This window comes from Westerdykella ornata (genome assembly GCF_010094085.1).
Source record: "Westerdykella ornata strain CBS 379.55 unplaced genomic scaffold EI97scaffold_4, whole genome shotgun sequence".
NCBI classification, from domain to species: domain Eukaryota; kingdom Fungi; phylum Ascomycota; class Dothideomycetes; order Pleosporales; family Sporormiaceae; genus Westerdykella; species Westerdykella ornata.
In genome coordinates, this window is record NW_022986854.1 from 1,053,246 (window position 1) to 1,074,790 (window position 21,545).

Consider the following 21,545-nt stretch of genomic DNA (forward strand, 5'->3'; position numbering starts at 1 on the left):
GGATCCCGGCGCGACGGCCGTGCTGCGTTGGATCCCGCCGGATGAGATGGAGGGGTGGACGTGGGAGGATGGGGTGAGGGAGATTGAGGCGTTTGATTGGGGGGAGCAGGGTGGTGAGTCGCTGACGGGGGAGGATGGTGATGGGATGAGGCGGGAGGAGGGACAGGAGGAGAAGGTGGATGAAGAGGGGGGAATGGGACGGGGTGGTGAAGGTGAAGGTGAGGGGGAAGTGGGAGGTGAGATGGAAGGTGTTGAGGACGCGGATTCTCGCGGTCTGGATGCGAAGCAGACTTCCTCTCTCTGTGAGGCTATTGAGCATGTCCAAGAAGAGCAAGCTGTCGACGCACGAGAGAAAGATGATGAGCGCATGCAGATCGACACTGATGAGGGAGGTACAACGCAGCAGGACGGCGCCCAGTCTCAAGGCTCGTCAGCAGACATGTCGCTCCTGGCACCGAAATCGAGTGTCGATACGCCGGACGCTACGATATGGCCGAATGAAGTCTCTAATGGGAGCAATGCGAATGGGCAGGAGACTATCGAAGAGGATGGAGCTGAGCACGAGAGCCGATCTTTGAGGGACGCCATGTCAGCCGCGGTTGCTGACTCTGCTCTTCTACCTTTACAGCAAGGGACTCAAGAGGAGGATACAAGGAATGCCGAAGCATTTCTTCATCAAGAACAGAAAGACCTCGAAGATGTTTTCAGCCATGAGGACAAGCCAGAAGAATGCCTCTCCAACGAAAGTCACCCTGAAGCTGCGCTGCCCAATATGGAAGATCTGAAGATTCACGATGATGGCGAGCACGAAGACGAACCTAACCAGCAATTTGCAGCTGATGAAAGTGTCATCGTACCTAACCCGTCCGAAGTTGCCCACGATGAGCGCATCGAAGAGCCGACAGAGGTATCTTTGCCCTCCGTTCCCACATCAGATGGAGTCGAAGCTGCCTCGCCCAACATACAACCAGCGTACCATGTTGACCAATGTGACAACCAGGAGAAAGATGACAAACATCGTGAGGTGGTGGAGCAACCGGACATGGCGATGTCGCAAATCACGCAACTGTCTTCTGCTGTGGCTGATGCAGTGGGCTTCGAAACGGGTGTGAATGTTCAGACGACTGAACCGATTGGCGTTATGAATCGGGACAAAGATCTCAGTTTTCCCGATCCTTCTTTACGTCCTGCCGTGCAGGCTGAAAACGGAGTCGATGACAATAATCGCCCCGATCCTTCCATACGTCCCACCCTTGAGGATGATTCTCAAACAGCACTGCGTCTGTCTGAACACCAGCCTACTATCGATGATGATGATGAGGATTTCCAAGGCGTGGATCCCGAGTATACTGATCCGCCTGAAGCACCTGAAAGTTCGACCATACTGCCTAGCGTCCGTGAGGAGGAGGATGTCTCTTCCCCTGTTGACGCTCGCCCCGCTGATACAGGTCATGCGGGTTCGATGGAGCAGACGCTTTTGTCTGGCTTGGAGGAGGCTGCTGCAGAGGCATTGATGCAATTGGGGTCATCGCATCATTATCATGATGCTACTGCCATGGATGAGGGCATCCTTTCGAGGGATGTGCTGCCGGATATCCGAGATATATTGTCTACATCTCCACAAGCCAGGCCGAACGCTTTGGCCGATACGAACATAGGAATGGGCAGCACACTCAATGGTGGTCTCACAAATCCATCATTCCACAATACCAACGAGATGAATCCAGATCTCCGGCGTGGATCAGAAGTCACTTCAATATCAACCAGACCGCACAACCTCACAACGATGCCGTCCAACACATATCCAACCATGGCGAACCAACCGCCTCCTCCCGCTTCCACAGCTTCAGCTCTTGCCGCTGCAAATACTCAATCAAAACCGCCCCGCAGGGCCGTCGCCTGCACCGAATGCAAAAGGAGAAAGTGGAAATGCGCTCGCGACCCGCCGCGGCCCGAACTACCCTGCGAGCCCTGCCGCAAGGCAAATAAGACTTGTGTTAATCCTACGCAGAATGGTCCAAAGGTTGCTACGAGTTCTCGGTCTGGGTTGCGGAGCCATGCGAAATCCAAGGGTCCTTCGAATGACGCGGTGATGGGGATGCAACCTCCAACAGGTCTAGAGCAGCAAGGTGGATACAGCACTGCGGTTTCTGGCGATGCTTTTGACCGGAGTGCGAGTCAGCAAGGAGGATATCCTTCTGCTAGGCTTGACGCAGTTGGAGTGGATATCGCGCGGTCGTCTCAAAATATGGCCCCAGACGCCGCTCTGCGTCCAGGTGATTACCCTCTTTTATCTGGTAGACCAGACGGAGATTCTTTTGCATCGGATGTCAATCTAATCACAAACCCAGGGAATCTCCCATCTAGCCATGCCGCGGCCGAACAGAAAATCTCTCAACTGGAAGACGACGATGCTGGTGTCATTCCAGACGAGAGCGCTATTCAAAGCATGCTGGCACGCAATACCTCCAGCCCATCAGAGACGGCAGCTGCATTGCCTGAGAAACGTTTTATCAAATTCGCAAAGCAGTCTACGCCCGTGCCGAATATCCACCAGACTCTGACAGCCCTTGACACGCAGACAGACCCTACATTGAATCTGTCGCTCAAAAGCGAGCTCGAGGGGCAACAGACCCCTGAGAAAGCGGACCAGAAAGCTAAGAGCCCTTCGTCGTCGACGCCCAAATTCACGCAGTTCTTCGAGTCTGCAGGAAGTCTTTCTTTAGAGCAAAGCGCGACTCGGAATGCTGACGAGCAACAACATCTTACGCAACATCTGGCCGTTGGGTCTAGCAAGGGCGGAAAACGGGAGAGCTTGACGGATGTTACATCGGAGCTGTCGGAGGTTCCTGCCAGCCTGGAGAGCCCGACGAAGATGGTTGCGACGGGATCTGGGGAAACGACTGAACCTGGGAATATAGAAGCCTTTGTGGAGGAGCAGGAGGAGGGAAAGGGGAAGGGCAAAGGAAAGGAAAATGCCACCATCGAGCCGGAAGGAGATGCCGCTCAACAGCTTCTCACACGAGTCCCTCCCACACAGTCTGCCCTTACTTCCACACCTATGCCCAAACCGAAGATTCCAGCTCCAAAACCGCGCTCTAAGCTTCCGCTTAAAAGAAATAGGACTCTTAATACGCGGGTCAAGAATCCTTCGAGCTCGAAGAGGAAGGATAAGGATTATAAGCCTGGTGTTAGTGAGGATGAGGATGATGAACCTGCGCCGAAGAGGAAGAAGACGGGGAAGAGGGGTTCGGGTGCGGTGAGAGGGAAGGGGAAGGGCAAGGCGCCGGCGAGGAGGGGAAGGGGTGGTTTGGATGGGGCGGATGAGGGGGAGTGGGAGGATGTGCCTGTTGATGTTGGCGGAACTGAAGAAGAAAAAGATGATGAAGGAGAGGAGGAAGAGAGGGTTGAGGGTGGTGATGGAGAACAAGAGGATGAAGGGGATCATGACAGCGACGGAGCAGACGAACAGGACAACACCTCTCCCGACAAGATTTACAACGGCATTGTCTTGAACGCCGCCATCGCAGCACCCAAAACCTCCGATATCCTCTCAGCACCTCGTGGCTGCACCTCCACCATCGGCCGTGCCAAACCCAGAGCCAGCTACCCCAGCTCCACCCGTCGGCAGGGCCTCCGCAACAGCACCCTTGCCCAGGCACCTGCCGTGAATCCTTCTCCTGCAGTCGAACCCACACCTGCTGCTCCAGGCACCACCGCGCAACAAGCACCTAGAAGCGAAGACAAGAACGAAGCTCCCCCCGTCCGCAGTCTCACACCCACAGACCTCAAACCCCGCTACGGGAAGCGGACTACGCGTGCTGATACCCTGAGGGAGAAACAAGCGGGAACTGGTGACGGTGCTGGTAAATGTGGTGGTGTTGATGTTGGTACTGGTGGTCCTCCTACTGCTACTGCCATGGCTCCCCCGCCCAGGGTAATTGTGCGGAAGGGCAAGACGACACCGCCGGTAGCGAAGGAGGCAGCGTCGACGGTGGCGGCTGGGAGTATGAAGAGGAAGGCGCAGGAGGAAGTGTCTAAATCGACTGGAATGAAGAGTCCGCCGCGCAAGAGGGCGAGTAGGAGGGTTGGTGAGAGGGTGGAGAAGGGAGCGGAGAAGGCGAAGAAGCAGACAGGAGGGACGGCCAAAAAGGGAGGAAGGTAGGGTATGTGTGGGTAAGGGATGTGATGGATGGGTTTGCGGTGGAGATGATGAGATGCGATGATGGTGTGTAGGATTTCATGTGGGTGGTAAAAGTGGTTAAAGGGCGTTTCAGGGTCTGGGACAAGCTGCATGGGATGGCGTGTAGTCGAATGGACATAGTGGAACAGGCATGGTGATCGCTGAGGCGAGGCATACTGGGCTTTTAGCTCCTGCAGTTCGTCCACAGCGTCCAACTCCCTAATGGAAAATGAAATAAACTCAAATCTATCGTGATCCAGTGTCTATGTCTTGATACTTCCAAATTTGTCAAAATGCGTAACACCTGCTCCGCTAAGAAGTTACACATAATCTAACTCTTCCTCAGGACTGAATGCCGCCTATATCTTGCTGCTCTTCACTCCCAGACCCTCATCTCTCGTTAACAGCCCACAAATCCAATCCGTAGCCTTATCTGCCATTTCCTTTGGAAACGCATGTCCCACCCCATCGAACAGCACGTCCTCCATCTGGATATCCAAACTCGGGTCTTCGCCAATCATCTGCTTGAATACCTTCAAAAACGGTTCACCGGCTGCATACGGCACGAGCTTATCCGCCTTCCCGCTCAGGTTCAAGATGCGCTTCCCCTGTAGTCTCTCCTTCAAAAGTCGGCGCATACGTTCCAGTTTATCCTGGTTGGGTGGAGGCGACAATTCGGAGGGTTTCGCAGGCGAGAATGAGTCCGGTAGGAGCAATCCGGCCGGGTCATACAATGCAATTGCATCACGCAGCGCGCGCGGGAAGTCCTCCGAGCCCAGAAACTTTGACCCCGGAGGAGAGGACTCGGTATACGTCTTGCGACGCGACAGTCTCGCCCGATCCGTCATGAGGCGCGTATAATCCGGACACCCGATGCCAACGACGGCTGCCGTGATGCGCGGTTCCGAGAGGAGACAGTGCCACGCTGCGTGTCCGCCTAGACTTACGCCCAGAACGAAATGCTGCGTTATCCGTTGGGGATGGTCGGGACCCGAGAAGATGTACGACTCCAGGTGCGATATCAACTGCGAAGTATCCGACGCCGTCCCGTGGTAGCAGGAGAACATATCCTGGGCATGTCTCGGGTTGCCTTCCCGCCAGGCTTCATTGTGCAGCTTTGAGACGAGTCGTGTGCCGTGGTTGCGTTGGTCAAAGGTGATGGCTATTAATCCCCTAGATGTAGATTTCTCTTTTCGCGAGTTGTAGGTATTGATGATTTGAGCGGCGAGCGGATGCATGGTTTCCCTTGTTTGGAGACGGGGATGCAGGAGCCATAGGGCCGTTATGCAGGTTGAGGAGGGCGAAAGCTCCGAGAGGCCGTGGACATCGACTGTGAGGCCGGAGATGGTGAAGGTTTCGGTCGAGATTGGGAGGTCCGAGGGGGTGTGGGTGCCGTGGAGGGGATTCGTGGTTGCGGCCATGGTGGGGATTGGCATCAATTGATCGGTACACAGCTACCGAAGAGTTTTTGAGAATCAGGAATGCTTGAAAAGGAAGATAGAGGAAAAGTCATGGTGGGCTAGGATGAGATGTCGTCGGAATTGTTGCGGGGCCTCCTGGGGTCTTTCCGCCGAGGTTGTCCAACTGTGGCGCACGAGAGCAATCTGGGGAAAGCGGGGAGGTGGCTGATGCGAGCGGTCTGGAAGGCGGTGAGGCGGTGCATGCTGGCTACTTTCCAGATTGGTGATAGTGTGGGTTGTTGGTGGAGATTACTCCCATCGTTCCTGGAAGTGCACCGTTCGTGGGTCGATCACCATCTGCGGTCTGAGAATCATAGAAATCGCCTTTCGATATTCTTTCCCTCTCTTTCAAGTGTTTCTTCGGACCCGGCTGAGCAGGCTTTCCCTCTTCCTCTCCATTAAACCGTGGATTTCGTGTCCGTCGTCATCGTTCGACATTGTTCAGCTCCCCTGAACATGGACATATAGCACACCCCAACGAGCAACACCTACTGCTTGTCTGCGTTGTGTTTGAGCATAGTCATCCTGACTCTATCCGCAGGCGAACCTATCCAGCCGATTAAGGAATATGGACGATAATCTGGATTCCGATGTCTCCCCCATGGGACACACTCCGCCCTCATTGCCGACTGGGAGGTCTGTCGACGGCCTCTCCGAACCACTCAAAGATTCCTCTCACGCCCGTTCGCCCCTTCGTGTCTCTCTTGGCGTCAACGACGTCGACTCCTCTTCCCGCACGATCCACTCAGTTGCCAACGGCCCATCCGTCAGCTCGAAGCCCTCCTCGACCAAGGAACCCGATGAGTTTCCCTTCGACGCTTCTTCGACACCGGCGCCCCCACCTACAAATGATATGTTCAAATCCCAGCAGCCTGCTGATACGCCTTTACCACTATCGGCTGTCAACGGCCCCGCACACCCTCATGGGCCCTCGGCACCAGTCTCGCGAAAGCCCACAATGGAAGGGGAGGAGTCTGATGCGGGACCCAAGGGTCGCCGAAGCGTACAGTTTGCCCGTTCTGCGACTTATGATCCCGTACCCAATTCTCATTCGCGGAACCAGTCTGTGGAGAATGATGAGGGGGACGCGAAAGGGAAAGAGAAGGGTCAAGGGTTGTCCCTGATGACGAAGTTAAAGGCATTGGCGGCCCCCATCTCTCTACAAGGGCACAGCAGGAGCCACAGCGCCTTCGCAGGAGGCACTCCTCCACATGGCATTCCACACGACCAGTTGTCTCCTGCATCAGAACGTGGGGAATTTCGGTTCGATGGCCATGATAGTGAAGCGGATGCCGATGCGGAAGAGAGCGCCGGAGAGGGACCGTCCGGAGCTCCTCGCCGGAAACGAAAGAGCCGACGCTGGTTCGATGACGGCACGCAGACAGCTCCGACAACACCCAAACATGCGAAAGATGGCCACTTCTTCTCAAAGGATTCTCCCGGTCTTACGCCCACGTCGAGTACGGCTTATCGACCCACGTTTCTACGGCGCGGCACCATGAGCGACATCCCTGAAAATCAGAGGGGAGGCGTATCAGAAGATGAAGGGAGAGATAGACTTGCCAAGGATAGATGGGTGCGAGGTCTGCATAGCGCAAGGGGTATGTCGTATGGGGGTTTGCGCCGGCGGGAACCTGGCGCTGAAGAGTCCGAGGAACGTCGACCCAGTCACCTACGAAGACTGACCGGATTCGGTGGCAACGCAGATGGCCAGCCTTCTCCTTGGAAAATACGGAGCGAACGTACGTCGAGCCTCGGCGCGCAGAAGTGGCGCTCGCTCAAGTCCACCCTGAAGATGCTGGGCAAGGGGAGAGCTGAGCGGCAGGTCGATCACATCAAGTCGGCGGAGCTGATGGCGGAATTGCTGGCCGGTGCGCCCGCTGCATTGTTTGTTGCCAGCATGTTTCAGCGCGATGAGCGTGGACATAGGCGTATCCCTGTGCTCCTGGAACAGCTCAAGTGTTCCATCACGGACAGCTACACGGCAGGCGGGGAGAAGGATAAAGCGGGAGAGCGTCATACATGGTTCCGCATCGAACTGGAGTATGGTAGCGGCCTGACGCGGATGAAGTGGGTTGTACACCGATCTATTAGGGATTTTGGCAAACTGCACGTCAACTACAAATTACTCCACCAGCAGGAGCGCCTCTCGTTCGGCGGGGCATCGAAAAACGTTAAGAGGAAGAACTCCCATGTGGACAGAAACAAAGAGAAGGAATCAATTGCTGAAGATGCGAATAGTGCCCCATATAAGAAAACAAAGCTTCCTGCTTTCCCTGTTAGCGCCGTCCCGTACTTGCGGGGACTGCGGGCACTAGGGCTGTCAGACGACGAGGATGAAAAAGAGGCAGAGGACGAAGAGGCAGCAGGAAATGCCAGTGGACAAGACGCCGAAGCTAGTGGCACCGACAGACCGTCCAAGGCGACACGCAAAAAATCTTCGTTCTATATGGGACGCAGAAAGCTGAGCATCGGCAGCCCCGATCCTGGGAATGGACCCGCTACACCGTTCGGTGGACGACAAACGAGCTTCGCAGGAGGCGCCGGTCAAGTGAAGAGGGAGACACCGGTTGAGCGACAGCGGAGGAAGTTGGAGACCTACCTGAACCAGATGATCTCTTTCTTCATCTTCCGGCCGGATAGCAATCGCCTGTGCAAATTCCTCGAGCTCTCTGCTCTTGGGGTGCGCTTAGCGGCCGAAGGAGGCTATCATGGTAAAGAAGGCCACATGATCATCCAGTCTTCCAAAGGCGTTGACCAGCGGAAGAAATGGGCCCCAAGACCCTTGGTGCAGCGCCACTCCCCTAAATGGTTCTTGGTGAGGCATAGCTACATTGTGTGCGTCGATGGCCCCGAGGACATGAATGTATACGATGTTTTCATTGTTGATTCGGACTTTGCCGTAGAAGCACGAGGCGCACGGCAGCCGAAAAAGAACACCAAACAGCAGGCAAAAGATCTCGCGGAAGAGGCGAAAGCCACTGCTACAGGGCATCATCAGCTCAAGTTATACAACGCGGAGAGGAAGATGAAGCTGCTTGTCAAGAACGAGAGGATGCTCAACCAGTTCCTTAGTTCTATCAGATTTATGGCTAGTCAGACGTCTTGGGCGCAGAAGCAACGCTTTGATAGCTTTGCGCCTGTGCGGAAGAAGGTCTACGCTCAGTGGCTCGTGGACGGGCGCGATTACATGTGGAACGTGTCGCGCGCTATTAGCATGGCGAGAGATGTCATCTACATCCACGATTGGTGGTTGAGTCCAGAGCTCTACATGCGGCGTCCTCCAGCCATCAGTCAGAAGTGGAGGCTCGACAGGCTTCTTCAGCGGAAAGCGCAGGAAGGCGTAAAGGTCTTCGTTATAATGTACAGGAACATCAACACCGCCATCCCTATTGACTCGGAGTATTCCAAGTTCTCGCTTCTGGACCTTCATCCAAATGTCTTTGTACAGCGATCACCCAACCAGATTCGGCAGAACACCTTCTTTTGGGCTCATCACGAGAAGATCTGCATTGTAGATCATACCATTGCCTTCTGTGGAGGAGTTGATCTTTGCTTTGGAAGATGGGATACGCCACAACATGGCTTGGTGGATGACAAGCCGACGGGGTTCGAGCTGGACGATTCGCCTAAGGACGCGGACCATTGCCAGCTGTGGCCCGGGAAGGATTACTCAAATCCGCGTGTGCAAGATTTCTACAGTCTCGACAAGCCTTATGAGGAGATGTATGATCGCAGCAAGGTTCCTCGTATGCCATGGCACGATATCGGCATGCAAATTGTTGGACAGCCCGCTCGCGATCTGACGCGACACTTCGTCCAGCGATGGAACTATCTCCTCCGCCAGCGTAAGCCTTCACGGCCTACACCGTTCCTTCTTCCACCACCAGACTTCAACCCCGCTGATCTTGAGGCCCTTGGTTTAGACGGCACTTGCGAAGTGCAGATTCTGCGATCTGCATGCTCGTGGTCCTTGGGGACGCCGAACAAGACGGAGCATAGTATCATGAACGCCTACGTTCAGATGATCTCGACTTCTCAGCACTTTGTGTACATTGAAAACCAGTTTTATATCAGCACATGTGAAGTCCTCGGCACAAAAATAGAAAACAGGATAAGTGATGCCCTTGTCGACCGGATCAAACGCGCCCACAAAAACCAGGAGGATTGGCGAGCCTGTATCATCATCCCTCTCATGCCCGGCTTCCAGAACTCGGTCGATCAACAGGAAGGAAGCAGTCTGCGTCTCATTATGACGTGCCAGTATCGCAGTATCTGCCGCGGCGAGTCTTCAATTTTTGGCAGGCTGCGAGCAGCGGGTATCGAGCCTGAGGACTACATTCAGTTCTATGCCTTGAGGTCTTGGGGAGTACTCGGTCCTAACAAGGCGCTGGTGACCGAACAGCTGTATATACATGCCAAGTGCATGATCGTGGATGATCGGGTTGCTATTATCGGTTCGGCTAACATTAATGAACGCTCCATGCTTGGGAGCAGAGATTCGGAGGTTGCTGCGATTGTTCGAGACACTGAGATGCTGGACTCTTACATGGCTGGGGAGCCATACAAGGTTGGCAAATTCCCTCATACGCTTCGTATGCGGTTGATGCGCGAGCACCTGGGCGTAGACGTGGACCATATCATGGAGGAGGAATGGCAGAGCCATATGTCGGATGACGCCAGTTCTCACTTCCACACGGATTCGTCTACACCATCCTCACCCGAGCGGGAGATGGAGCAAAAGCTCGCCGAGAATCAGGCTCGTCTACAGGATGAGCTTATTGCTCGCGCGGAGCGACTGCACAGCTTCAACCACGACATTGACTGGGAACAAGCAAACAACCCGCATCTTGTCGCCAACAAGAAGCCCGCGACCGATCGCAGGGTTATCGGGAATGCCGCGCACCGGAAGGATGTTCGCGGGGAGGGGCCAGATCATTTGCAGGCGTTCGAACATAGTCGCCCTGAGTTGTCCAGAGGACGCGACTCGTATGTCGATGACCACGGCCACGAGGTGTTGGCTTCGGATGTTGCAATCGAAGGGCCAAACAATACTACCAAGAAGAGCCCTCCGCCGACCAGGAATCGCAGCAATACAGTGACTACAAGGACCAGTGCACAGTCGAGCTCCAAAGAAGGTAATATTGCACTTCCACCATCCCGGATCCCTCGCATGGACACCCAACAGCTCGGACTGACCCATTTGAGCCAACTTCCCGCCTTGCCTGTGTCGGACGACACTGACATCGGTGGGCCGCCTCTGTCACGCACTTTCAGTGCCGCATCGTCCCACATCATCCAAACTCTACTGGCCGATATGCGCCGACCAGTTGTTACAGAAGATTGCATGAAGGACCCACTCATTGATGCTTTCTACTTGGACACATGGCACACTGTCGCTGAGAACAACACAAAGCTGTTCCGGCACGTGTTCCGCTGTCAGCCCGACAACGAAGTCAAGACCTGGAAACAGTACAAGGAATACGCCGCTTTTGCTGAGCGCTTCAACCAAGCTCAGGGACAGGGTAAGTCTCCACTCCGCAAGATGCAAGAGTCGCCTGGCAAAACTGGACCCCCCGGCACTGGCGCCGTGCCAGTTTCTCTGGCAGCCGTCGCCGTCCAAGCAGCGAAACCGGCAGAGGCATTCTATGGAAAACTTGCGGAGAACGCGGGGACAGACAATGGAAAGCATCCACCGCAGGGCAAGGTGGAAGATTGGGCTCAGGAACAGGAGCGACATGTCGCACAAGCCACCAAGCCGGCCGCTGGTGACGACGTACTGGGCGACAAAGTAACACTCCAGAGCACTCCCCCATCCAACGATGCCATCGTCAGCCCCATTGGAGAGAAAGCACCCACTGAGACCTTTGTCTTCCCTCCTCCTCCGCCAGTCCCAGACACTGTGTCCGACCTGCCTGACTACTTTTCTACCACTGCTGCCGCAAATAATGCCAATCTCTCGCGCAACCGCACCGTCACTATCAGCGAACCCACCAGGGAAGCATCCACGCGCACCGCAAACGGAAACCTTAACATGAACTCCGTTGCCTCCGCTGGCAGCCGCAAAGGTCGCCGTCGTGGTACAACTAAGAGCTCGACGCGCGCCTTCCATGCCCAAGACAACGATATCCTTCTAGACAAGGAGGATGCGAAACGATTGCTGGAGCTTGTGCAGGGGCACCTTGTGGTTTGGCCGTATGACTGGTTGGAGAAGGAGGAGAGTGGCGGTGGGTGGTTGTATACGGTGGATCAGATTGCGCCGTTGGAGATTTAGTGAGTACCCTTTTTACTGTGCGTGGAGTTAGGAGTCGGAGTGCTGACTTTGACTAGTACTTGATTGATTGGGGGGTCTTTGGATGTTTGGTGAGCCAGAGGCATGTGGCCGATTGTTGAGTGCTGTACTGGTGGGTTTGAGCAAGTTTTCCCCGGTGTTGTCGTCACAGCGCTTTTTCTTTCATAATGGTTTTTCGCTCACACACGGTTTCTCTCCTCGTTTTGTTACTTGGCGTCTCATCAGGGTATGCACCCATGTCTTCCTTCTAGCAGACTTTTCTTGCATTGTTCTGGCGTGTGTCCCACATTCCTTTGATTCTGGAGTGTATTCTTACCTAGGTATTATTCGTGTGTAGTAGCATTACAGTCCGCGTTGGAGCTGTAGAGGGTCTTTAGCGGACAATGCGCATTTCATCTTATTTCCTTTCGTCCTCAGTTCTATATTATTGAGTGTATAGGAAAGGGGAAGGCGACGCTAAGGCGTTGTTGCCATCTTCATTGGTTATATATCTCTAATGTATATATTATATTAGTTTAGTGACTCAATCTCAGCAGTTACGAACTCAAATAAATAGATTATCGGATGTACTTGTGTGTGTATAGTTAACATAAATCCCCATATAGTACCTTTGCGTTTCCGGCTCGCTTTCTGCTCGCTGATTGGTCAGCCATGTAACCAGGAAGCTCCGGCAGTGCCAGCCTTGGCGTCGTCAACCTCACAACTGCTTGTTCGCCAGTTGCTGGACTCCAAGAGACGATATCGCCAGCCTTTGCCATGGAAGGGTTGTTTTATAATGTCAAATACGGGTATGCGAACTCTGCCCATTCCTGGTCCCTTAGACGCACCATTTTCCAGACATACGCAGGCCTTTGACTGACTTGCACTCCAGCTACATCGAGGGCATCGTCCGTGGATACAGGAACGCCCTCCTCACAAGCCAAAACTATAGCAATCTGACGCAATGCGAGACCATCGATGGTACCAGTCTCCTCTCCCAACTCATCGGCTTTTCTAACACAGCGCGTAGACGTCAAACTCCAACTGTCCCCCGCCTACGGCGACTTCCTTGCATCCCTTCCTCCCAACCCCTCCACCTCCGCCCTGGCCGCCAAAACGACCGACAAACTCGTCGCCGAATTCCGCTACCTACAAGCCAACGCCACAGGTTCCCTCGCAAAATTCATGGAGTACCTGACGTACGCCTACATGATCGACAACGTCGCCCTGCTCATCACCGGCACGCTCCACGAGCGCGACACGCGCGAACTCCTCGAACGCTGCCACCCGCTGGGCTGGTTCGAAACGATGCCCGTGCTCTGCGTCGCCACCAACATTGAGGAGCTGTATAATTCCGTATTGATCGAGACGCCGCTGGCACCATACTTCAAGGGCTCGCTCTCCCACCAGGACCTCGACGAGCTCAACATTGAAATCATCCGCAACACGCTCTATAAGAACTACCTGGAAGATTTCTACCACTGGGTCAACACGGCGGATGAGATTGCGGGCACCCCGACGGCCGAGGTCATGTCCGAGGTGTTGGAATTCGAGGCCGATAGGAGGAGCATCAACATCACGCTCAACTCGTTCGGCACCGAGCTCAGCAAAAACGATAGGAAGAAGCTGTATCCCACTTTCGGCCGTTTACACCCGGAAGGTACATTGATGTTGTCGCGTGCCGACGATGTCGAGGGCGTGAGGATCGCCGTGGAGAGCGTCGCGGATTATAAGTCGTTCTTCGACCAGACGGGATTGAATCAGCAAGGGGGCGGCGGTGGAGGCGGGCTGGGGAATATGGCTGGGGGTGTGGGCGGGGAGAGCAGGAGTCTGGAGGATCTGTTCTATCAGAAGGAGATGGAGATTTCGAAGTTGGCGTTTACGAGGCAGTTTACGCATGCCGTGGTGTATGCGTGGGTGAAGCTTAGGGAGCAGGTGAGTCATCCCATTTTCCCGGTCTTTGGTGAGACTGGTTAGCGTGGAGTGAGTCTCTTCTTGCTGACCCCGGTACTTATAGGAGATCCGTAACATCACCTGGATAGCGGAATGCATTGCGCAAAACCAGAAAGAGCGGATTGGGAATTACATTAGCGTCTTCTAGACGGGTTTTTGCGGGGTGGGTAATGGGTTGTACTGTATAGCCTGGCGTCATAGGGAGTACTTGGTGGTATTGGGGCTGTAGATGTGTTATTTTGGGTTAGAAAACGAATCATTGTCCAAGCCTTGCTCTCCAACAACATATGCCGTGGTGGTGGTCTGACAACATAGCGGTCCTCCAATCGCTGCAGCATGGATGTTGCTATTTAGCACTGCGTGATATATGTCCATCGTACTCTGTGTCCCTGAGCACCTTTCGTTCCCTCTAGCTACCCAGTCTAACATGAAGCGACTCTACCAAATCTCCCTCCTGTCCTCCAAAACCACAGATTTGATCATCGGTCTCTGGATTGCACCCCTGAGCCAACTCCAATGAATCTTCATAGTACTTCAGCGAGATAGTCCTAAGCACCTTGTGATATTATTTTGCCCGCTTCATCAACACGTCTCCCAGCTCGGTCCGACGTCCGCACGACATATTTCTTCTCACACCGTTCTTCCAACTGTCCCTCATTAACCAGGGCCCTTGTTCTATCTCCTCGGAGGCTTCAAGCGCAAAAAGTGAAATACACGGAAAGGCAAAAACAAAATTTCCGACACCGGGAATCGAACCCGGGCCTTGCCGGCGCTGGTTGAGCGTACAACTCTGCTTGAGAGCGGCAAATCCTAGCCACTAGACCATATCGGATGATTTGATGAAAGGTAATATGCATTCACAATTTATGAATCAAGTTCTCCAGCTGCCGACGGAGGCGTGGGGCGATTACTTAAGTTTTGGCAAAGCCAATTGCCCGTTCTAGCGTCCGGCTCGGCTCTTTACGCTGTTCCTCTCTAAGTGGGATTTACTATTTCGGCGTAGTCTTTTTGGTTACAATGTTTGGTCTATTAGAGGAATAGGCTTTAAGACCCAGTTATGCCTGCTGCAGAGGTGCTGGGTGGCCAACAGGAAAGGCTGCCATGTTCTTGCGGACTCCCGCCAGTTCAATTGAACGTGGTGAACTGCAGTGCTTCCCTAAGACACCCACTTATGCGATTTGCAGACAAAACTGTTTTCCTTGCTACGAAGGGCAACCCCTCAAAAATGGCCCAGCTCAGGAGAGAAAACTTCACGTCTCGCTTACTGTAGGCTTACGGGATTGAGAACATAGACGATAGGAGTCATTTCGCGCCGCTCTATTCTGGGCTACCAGAACCCAGTTCTAGAAGTTGGCAAGAAGGGCCCATGTCTCCGTCACCCAGCTGCCGTGCCATCTCCTTTCCCATTCCCCCTCCCACCGACTCCGCCGCCCTCCCACAGCCCATCTCTCACCCCTCTCCAAACCCTCTCCAACACCGCCCTCCTAGGCAAAAGCTTCGGAAACACCACAACCACTTCCGGCTCCCCCTTCACGACCACCGCGAGATAGAACCGCACTTCGAAACCGCGAAACGCCTCGTGGATGAAGATGTCCTGGATGGAGGGAGTAGGGATAAAGCGCGTTGTCGGGGCGGAGAGGAAGGGGAAGTACGTTGGGCTGGATGTGAGGGTTTGGAGACCGAGGGAAGGGAGGATAAGGAGGGCTTCTTCTATATTGAGAGTTAGGAGCAGGTGCGCTGGGCTGGTAGAGGATCGGGGGGACGAACCAGTGTAGCCGCGACGCAGGACGAGGTAGAGGACGAAGACGGCGCAGGGAATGAAATATCGCCATTGAGCTGCCTCTACGCTCTGTATCACCCGCGCCTTATGCGCTCCGAATATGGTATCGCATATCCATTTCCACCAACCAGCATGGGAGTGATATCCAGCATGGACCGCCCATTTTAGCCCCAGCGCTAGAAGCGCGCATACCCCCAGGAATATCCGCAAGAGGATAAAGAAATAGTACCTCGTCCATTGCGGCAGCGTGGTTGGCGCCGTGCGCGTTGAAACGGTGTATTGCACTGTTGACGGGGTTGGGCGGAGCTCTGTCAGGGTGTGCTTTGGAGGGGATGTGGCTCGCTGCAGAAGCTGCAGCATGGCAGGGTAAGCATGATTGGGAGAAGTGGCTACTGCATCTGCTTGAACCGGTGACGGAGGTCGAAGCGGCATTATTCTGAACGGCACCACATCCGTTGCAGGCTGGACGTTTGCTCACAGACGACGATGGATGATGACCGGCAATCTTCAAATGTTCAGCCCTACGCGGGAAGAAGCGAGGTCCAAGCTTCTTGCATAGATTCTTGGCACTACAATCAACTTCATCAATCCAGCTTCCGTCCACCATTTCCATATCATAACACTCCCTTGCAAAATGCCATCTCCTTCTCCCGAGCCAACCTCCAGGCCTCAGCGCGACTCTCCTCCCCCACGCCGTCGCTCACGATCCCGTTCCCGTTCCCCTCGCCGCGACAGCGACCGACCGCAAGATGTGCGCAGGCGCTCTCGCTCACGATCTCCGCCCCGCATGCCCAAACCGAAGAATTTCTCCGGCTTGAAATGGAAGAAACATGACCGGCGTGATGATGATCGGGAACGTGACCGGGACGATAGGCAAGGAGGGTACGGTCGAGATCGGTACGACGACGATAGGAGGAGTGGATACGGGCGAGATGAGCCGAGGGGAGGGGGTTATGGAGGGCGCGGCAGGGCTGAAGGTTCTGGGGATAGGTATAGAGGCGGGGACAGGTACCGGGACTCAGAGAGGAGATATGACAGGAGGGACGATAGGGGTGGAAGGGAAAGAGACGACAGACGTGACCGACCGCGAGACGATCGCGAGAGGAAGCCTAGGGAAGAGAAGGCGAAACCAATGGCTGCGCCTGTAGCGCCAGGCCAGGAGATGATTATCGTCACTGTAAACGACAGTAAGTATCCCTCTCCAGACTGTTCAGCAACACCCTAAACTCTCTGGCTAGGACTTGGCACAAAAGCGCAAATCCCTTGTCTACCCTCCGATCCGATCAAGGTATTCAAGGCAATGGTGGCGGCGAGGATTGGACGTGCGCCGCATGAGATCATGTTGAAGAGACAGGGTGAGCGGCCGATGAAGGATGCGTTGACCTTGGAGGACTATGGAGTATCGAATGGAGTTCAACTGGATTTGGAGTTGGATACTGGTGCCTAGTGGTTTAAGGCGGACAAAAAGAGCAGACTTTCTGGAGAGTATGAAATGAATGTCCTTAGAGGCAGGATACTGATCAAAAGGATGCGGGCAAGTACACCGGTCCTCACTATCTGCTCTAAAACAAAGCACATCAGCATGCCTGATGTCTCAGTAATAAAAAGGATCGAGGAGGCTAGCTTAAAGATTATTTGAATTATACCCTACAGTATATTCGGAAGATGCCAATTGATTTCCCAGCTTCGTTCTAATCAACATGCGTTCTGCTCGTTTCCTCTATGCTCGAATTGGGTATCTATATGCGAATCGAACTTGAACGCAATCCATCACTCATCAATATCCTCCTCCTTTGGTCTCCGTTGATCCTCCTTCAACCCCTTCTTCTTCGCATACCTCTCATTAACCACCTCAACCGACTCCTGCCTCTCCCGCTGCAGCACAGGAACATACTTCCCCTTCGCCCTCCCCACGTCAGCCCCATCAAACACCCTGGGCCCAACCTCAGCCAATTTCACCCCGCTCCTCTCCGCCTCCTCCATCTCCTCCCTTTCCCGCCTGGCCTCCTCCTCTAACGTCACCTTGCCATTCCCGGCAATCGTGTCCAACAACAGCGCCCCCAACGTCTCCTCAATCTTTCTCGCCCTCCAAACCTCCCACACATCGTCAATGACGCCTCCCCTGCCCCATTTCCCATTCCCAATACCACCCCGTCGACTCTTTGGCTCGACTGCTCCCGGATCCCCCACATATATCCAATTTAGCCGATCCTCATACCCGACCTCCCGCTCTTCACTACTCTGCACTTCCTCCGGCGAAGGGAAGATGCAGTCCCAGAGCACGAGTGGGGCGTCGGAGGCCATTTCGTATTTGGGCCGTGTCGGGTTGGAGGAGACGTCCAGAAGAGACGGAACAAGGGAGGGATATTCGAGACCCTGGCCTATGAGGAAGAGGATGGCGACTATGGAGCGGACTTGGTGCCAGAGGAAAGCTGATCCATGAAGTGTGAAGGCGTAGAGCTTAGGCGCTTCTAACGAAGATGAGGGGTTGCCTAAAGAAGGGTGGGAGAGGAATGAAGGGAGGGCCAGGGGAGAGACTTCGTCGATGGAGGCGTGGAAGATGCGTCGCTTGAAGTTAGTAATCTGCTTGCTGGCATCAACCTTGCAGAAATTGCGGAAGTCGTGTAAACCAACGAGGTGGGTGCATGCGGTGCGCATGGCCTCGATGTCGAGCCAGCCTTCGCGCATCTTTTCGCGCCCAGGGGACCCATTTGATACGGGCGTATAGAGGGAGGCGGCACCAGGAACGGGAGCGAAACTTGGATTGGTGAAGAAATATTTGTAGCGCCGTTCTTTGCAGTGGAAGCGAGCGGAGAAATCAGCGCCGGGATTGGGACACCAGGCAAAGATTCGGATGTCTGGTGGGAGGACGCGGTTGAGAAGTTGTATGTAAGGGAGTTCGTCCTTCAGGTCGTCGAATTCTTTGACCTCTTCCTGCTCTTCCTCCTCTGGCCGTTCTTCGAGCAAGTCCTGCGTGTCGACTTCGCCTGCGACCTCCACAGGAGGTTTCTTGATTCTCGCCAGCGGCCGATTACTTCTCACTCTTATACCAATCACCTGTCCAAAAGCACTCACACCCCTATCTGTCCTGCCACACTTTGAATATTCCGTTCCCTCCCAATTGACATCCGCGCCTGCGCCCTCTCGATCCCACTTCTCATACTCTTTCCTTCCCACTCGGCCATAATCTAAAGATCCGTTGTTGCCCTCTTTACCTCCGTTCTCGTCCTTCTTTACAGGGCTGATCAGCCGCGTCTTCACTAGCGCCTTCCACAGCTCCTCCTCTATCGTCGGCAACGGCGTAGTGTTGTTCCTATGATGTTCGAACCCATTGTAAGCCTGGCCCAGGTATGCAAACTTCAGCGCTATGAGGCGTGTGCTGTATTTTGAGAAATCAAACGGCTTCGGTGGCGCTTTCGGTGGCTTTGTATATGCCGACGGAGCTTCCGAAGGAGTTGTCTCGGGTAAGGCAGCGGAGGCAGGTATCGATGTAGTTGTTGACGTCTCGGTCGGTGTTGCTGCGGTCGCCGATGTCGCGGCTACCCTCCTTTCCAACTCTCTAATCCGCTCAATCAGTCTCTCCTGGGTCCACCCCTCGTACCCCTTCGTCTTGCCCTCCATCTTCGTGCTGCTGATCGCTTTCTGGTTCGCTAGTACGCGGCGTGGCACACGCGACAGTTTGTGAAAAGCGCTTTTATGAATGCGGTATTGTGACACGGGATATGATCGCGCTATGCGACAGTATACTTGGGGCTGGGAACACGAATATGGAAGCTGGAAAGGTACCAGCTTCATTGCTGGGAAAGAGAAGGCTACATGGTAGCCTGGCCGGAACTTTTTTTGAGGTTTGCGGGGAAGCGGGGAAGGTTTAGGCGAGCCATCGGACAAAGTTGCCACATAGACACATGTATCTCCAGTACAATATCGAATGCGAATTAAATACACCTAAGGGGGAAACATTTTGTGTCCGTTACTTAGGCGTGTAGAGTGGACGAGTCCTCTGCACTCGTTCTGTAATTCGTTACTTTTATATTTACCTGTTGGAAACAAACCAGAAACCCATGAATGATAAGTCTAAAGAAATGTATTCATCGATCATTACGGTCGTCAAAAACCCATCCTCAGGCCGCATTCCGCACAATCGTCTGTCCTAATACCTGTATCGAGTGGAGTAATCCTTTGGGCTGACGACCAGACCTCTCCCCTTCTTGGCACCGCGGTAAATTGTCTCGATGATATCGATAAGCTCTTGCTTGTCTTCCAGTACCCAGTTCAACTTGTTGTTGTTGCCGGTTCCGAAATCGCACATCTAGAGATTGTTAGAGTAAAGAAGCGGGTATGCAGTGGGTTCGGGTCTTACCATATGCTTATTCCGGAAGAAGAACATGACTGTGCAAGGATCATACAACTCGTACATGGCCTTGAAGTCCGGGACTTCGTCGAGGTCGCAGACGTATAGCACGGCAAAGTTCTTGACACGATCGGCTATCCTGCATATCCTGTGAGAAATGTGGGAGACATGAGGGAGAGTATCTACATACTTGTAGAGAACCTCGTCCATGCGCATACAGTCGGGGTCGGCATCTCGGCCAAAGCGGATGACTACGAGCCTGTCTTCCTCTGTTGTGCTGTTAGTTTTGTATAGCAAGGTTAATCAGGTTTGGCTTACCGCTTAGAATCGCCTGGTCCACATGCCATCCTGTGCGAAGGTGAGGGAGGACGACGGAGCCCATTGTGCCTCGCTGGTCGAATTCTTCTGATTAAACGATTGCTTTGAATGAGTGAATGTGATCGACGTTACGCGAGAAGCTTTTCGTAGGGTAGGTTTTCTGAATTTGCCTTCGATGTGGCCGGATGCGAAGAAGATACTAAGTAGTTGGTGAAGGCTGCCACTCACGTGCTGCTGCTGGAAGGTTCGCCACTACCGTTTCCCGCTTAGCGTCCTGCTAATCAGGTAGAAGGCCTCCGCAGATCGTGCACGGACTCGGATCGTGCACACCCTTGTGGCTTTCGTACACTGAATTTTAAACAAAAATATCTTGCTGAATATGGGTTCAATTGAGGCCGTGCTTGCTGCGTTGGAGTTGCAGGAGTCTCCGAATTACTCTGCAACTGCTGCTGAGTTCAATATTGATCGTACAACGCTATCGCGGCGACATCGAGGCCTCACCACCTCGAAGGCGGTTGGTAACGAAACTCGCAGATTTCTCAGCGACAATCAAGAGTTACAACTCATCAAATATATCAACCATCTTTGCGACCACGGGATACCTCCTACGCCTCAGATATTGCGTAATTTCGCTGCAGAACTTGGTGGAAGACTGCCCTCAAAAGACTGGCCTTCGAGATTCGTCAAACGCCATCGAACGAAGCTGAAATCAATCTACCTAGAAGGCTTTGATCTAAGGCGCAAAAAGGCTGAATCTTATACAAATATCAAGCATTATTTTGAGCTGGTAAGTGGCTTCTAGGTATCATGTTCTTATTACTAATTTTAACCAGATTGCTGCAAAAATCAAACAATATGATGTCCAGCCACACAACATCTATAATATGGATGAAAAAGGCTTCTTGCTAGGCAAGCTGCAGAAGACGAAGCGAATAGTCTCTAAACAACAGCTTGACAGTGGCAAATTGATTGGATCTGGCCAAGATGGCAATCGCGAGTGGATCACGTTGCTTGCGTGCATCTGTATGGATCACACCTCCCTACCACCAGCAGTTATCTACCAGGCCCAAACAGGCAACCTTCAGGACTCATGGCTTAATGATTACGATCCAGGGAGTCAGTGCGCCTTCTTTGCAAGTAGCCCGAATGGCTGGACGAGCGATAAACTTGGATTCCATTGGTTAACTCGGATTTTTGATGCCAACACTAAGAAGAAAGCACGTCTTGCA

The 21,545-nt window shown here is 53.7% G+C and overlaps 8 protein-coding genes and 1 non-coding gene across 9 annotated transcripts; 4 read left to right on the plus strand and 5 right to left on the minus strand.

The window, feature by feature from the left end:
* The first annotated feature begins 204 nt into the window (after positions 1–204).
* Positions 205–4,367, plus strand: EI97DRAFT_224945 (uncharacterized protein). Its single transcript, XM_033793897.1, has 2 exons — positions 205–3,190; positions 3,413–4,367. The coding sequence occupies exons 1-2, from the start codon at positions 242–244 to the stop codon at positions 4,163–4,165; spliced, it is 3,702 nt and encodes a 1,233-aa protein (XP_033656534.1). The 5' UTR covers positions 205–241; the 3' UTR covers positions 4,166–4,367.
* A 12-nt stretch (positions 4,368–4,379) lies between these two features.
* Positions 4,380–5,719, minus strand: EI97DRAFT_431213 (uncharacterized protein). Its single transcript, XM_033797881.1, has one exon. The coding sequence runs from the start codon at positions 5,602–5,604 to the stop codon at positions 4,543–4,545; it is 1,062 nt and encodes a 353-aa protein (XP_033656535.1). The 5' UTR covers positions 5,605–5,719; the 3' UTR covers positions 4,380–4,542.
* Positions 5,720–5,915: 196 nt separating this feature from the next.
* EI97DRAFT_413998 (phospholipase D) lies at positions 5,916–12,460 on the plus strand. Its single transcript, XM_033796815.1, has 2 exons — positions 5,916–11,916; positions 11,974–12,460. The coding sequence occupies exons 1-2, from the start codon at positions 6,212–6,214 to the stop codon at positions 11,978–11,980; spliced, it is 5,712 nt and encodes a 1,903-aa protein (XP_033656536.1). The 5' UTR covers positions 5,916–6,211; the 3' UTR covers positions 11,981–12,460.
* A 180-nt stretch (positions 12,461–12,640) lies between these two features.
* EI97DRAFT_492579 (ATPase, V0 complex, subunit D) lies at positions 12,641–14,015 on the plus strand (the record flags this gene model as incomplete). Its single annotated transcript, XM_033802323.1, has 4 exons — positions 12,641–12,723; positions 12,807–12,895; positions 12,945–13,849; positions 13,932–14,015. The coding sequence occupies exons 1-4, from the start codon at positions 12,692–12,694 to the stop codon at positions 14,013–14,015; spliced, it is 1,110 nt and encodes a 369-aa protein (XP_033656537.1). The 5' UTR covers positions 12,641–12,691.
* Positions 14,016–14,602: 587 nt separating this feature from the next.
* On the minus strand, positions 14,603–14,699 carry EI97DRAFT_t28. The gene has a single exon. It is a non-coding gene; the product is annotated as a tRNA-Glu (tRNA).
* A 591-nt stretch (positions 14,700–15,290) lies between these two features.
* On the minus strand, positions 15,291–16,007 carry EI97DRAFT_354873 (uncharacterized protein; the record flags this gene model as incomplete). The annotated part of the gene is made up of 2 exons (XM_033794891.1): positions 15,291–15,577; positions 15,635–16,007. Coding segments are annotated over 2 exons (660 nt in total), but the record flags the coding sequence as incomplete, so codon positions are not given.
* Positions 16,008–16,809: 802 nt separating this feature from the next.
* EI97DRAFT_372273 (ubiquitin-like protein) lies at positions 16,810–17,094 on the plus strand (the record flags this gene model as incomplete). Its single annotated transcript, XM_033795338.1, has 2 exons — positions 16,810–16,834; positions 16,886–17,094. 2 exons carry the CDS (start codon positions 16,810–16,812, stop codon positions 17,092–17,094), a joined length of 234 nt encoding a protein of 77 aa, XP_033656539.1.
* Positions 17,095–17,417: 323 nt separating this feature from the next.
* EI97DRAFT_414011 (pseudouridine synthase) lies at positions 17,418–19,268 on the minus strand (the record flags this gene model as incomplete). Its single annotated transcript, XM_033796816.1, has 1 exon — positions 17,418–19,268. The coding sequence occupies one exon, from the start codon at positions 19,266–19,268 to the stop codon at positions 17,418–17,420; it is 1,851 nt and encodes a 616-aa protein (XP_033656540.1).
* A 295-nt stretch (positions 19,269–19,563) lies between these two features.
* Positions 19,564–20,537, minus strand: EI97DRAFT_492583 (4A/4B type thioredoxin-like protein). The gene is made up of 4 exons (XM_033802324.1): positions 20,317–20,537; positions 20,189–20,267; positions 20,008–20,137; positions 19,564–19,956 (listed from the first exon to the last, which is right to left on the minus strand). Exons 1-4 carry the CDS (start codon positions 20,378–20,380, stop codon positions 19,798–19,800), a joined length of 432 nt encoding a protein of 143 aa, XP_033656541.1. The 5' UTR covers positions 20,381–20,537; the 3' UTR covers positions 19,564–19,797.
* Positions 20,538–21,545: the final 1,008 nt, after the last annotated feature.

Coding starts and splice junctions, on each gene's coding strand:
- EI97DRAFT_492583 (XM_033802324.1), bottom strand. CDS start 20,380: ATGGGCTCCGTCGTCCTCCCTCACCTTCGCACAGGATGGCATGTGGAC. Junction 20,268..20,316: donor GGACCAGGCGATTCTAAGCG/GTAAGCCAAACC, acceptor ACAGCACAACAG/AGGAAGACAGGCTCGTAGTC. Junction 20,138..20,188: donor ATGGACGAGGTTCTCTACAA/GTATGTAGATAC, acceptor CAGGATATGCAG/GATAGCCGATCGTGTCAAGA.
- EI97DRAFT_224945 (XM_033793897.1), top strand. CDS start 242: ATGGAAGGTGTTGAGGACGCGGATTCTCGCGGTCTGGATGCGAAGCAG. Junction 3,191..3,412: donor ATAAGGATTATAAGCCTGGT/GTTAGTGAGGAT, acceptor GAGAGGGTTGAG/GGTGGTGATGGAGAACAAGA.
- EI97DRAFT_413998 (XM_033796815.1), top strand. CDS start 6,212: ATGGACGATAATCTGGATTCCGATGTCTCCCCCATGGGACACACTCCG.
- EI97DRAFT_431213 (XM_033797881.1), bottom strand. CDS start 5,604: ATGGCCGCAACCACGAATCCCCTCCACGGCACCCACACCCCCTCGGAC.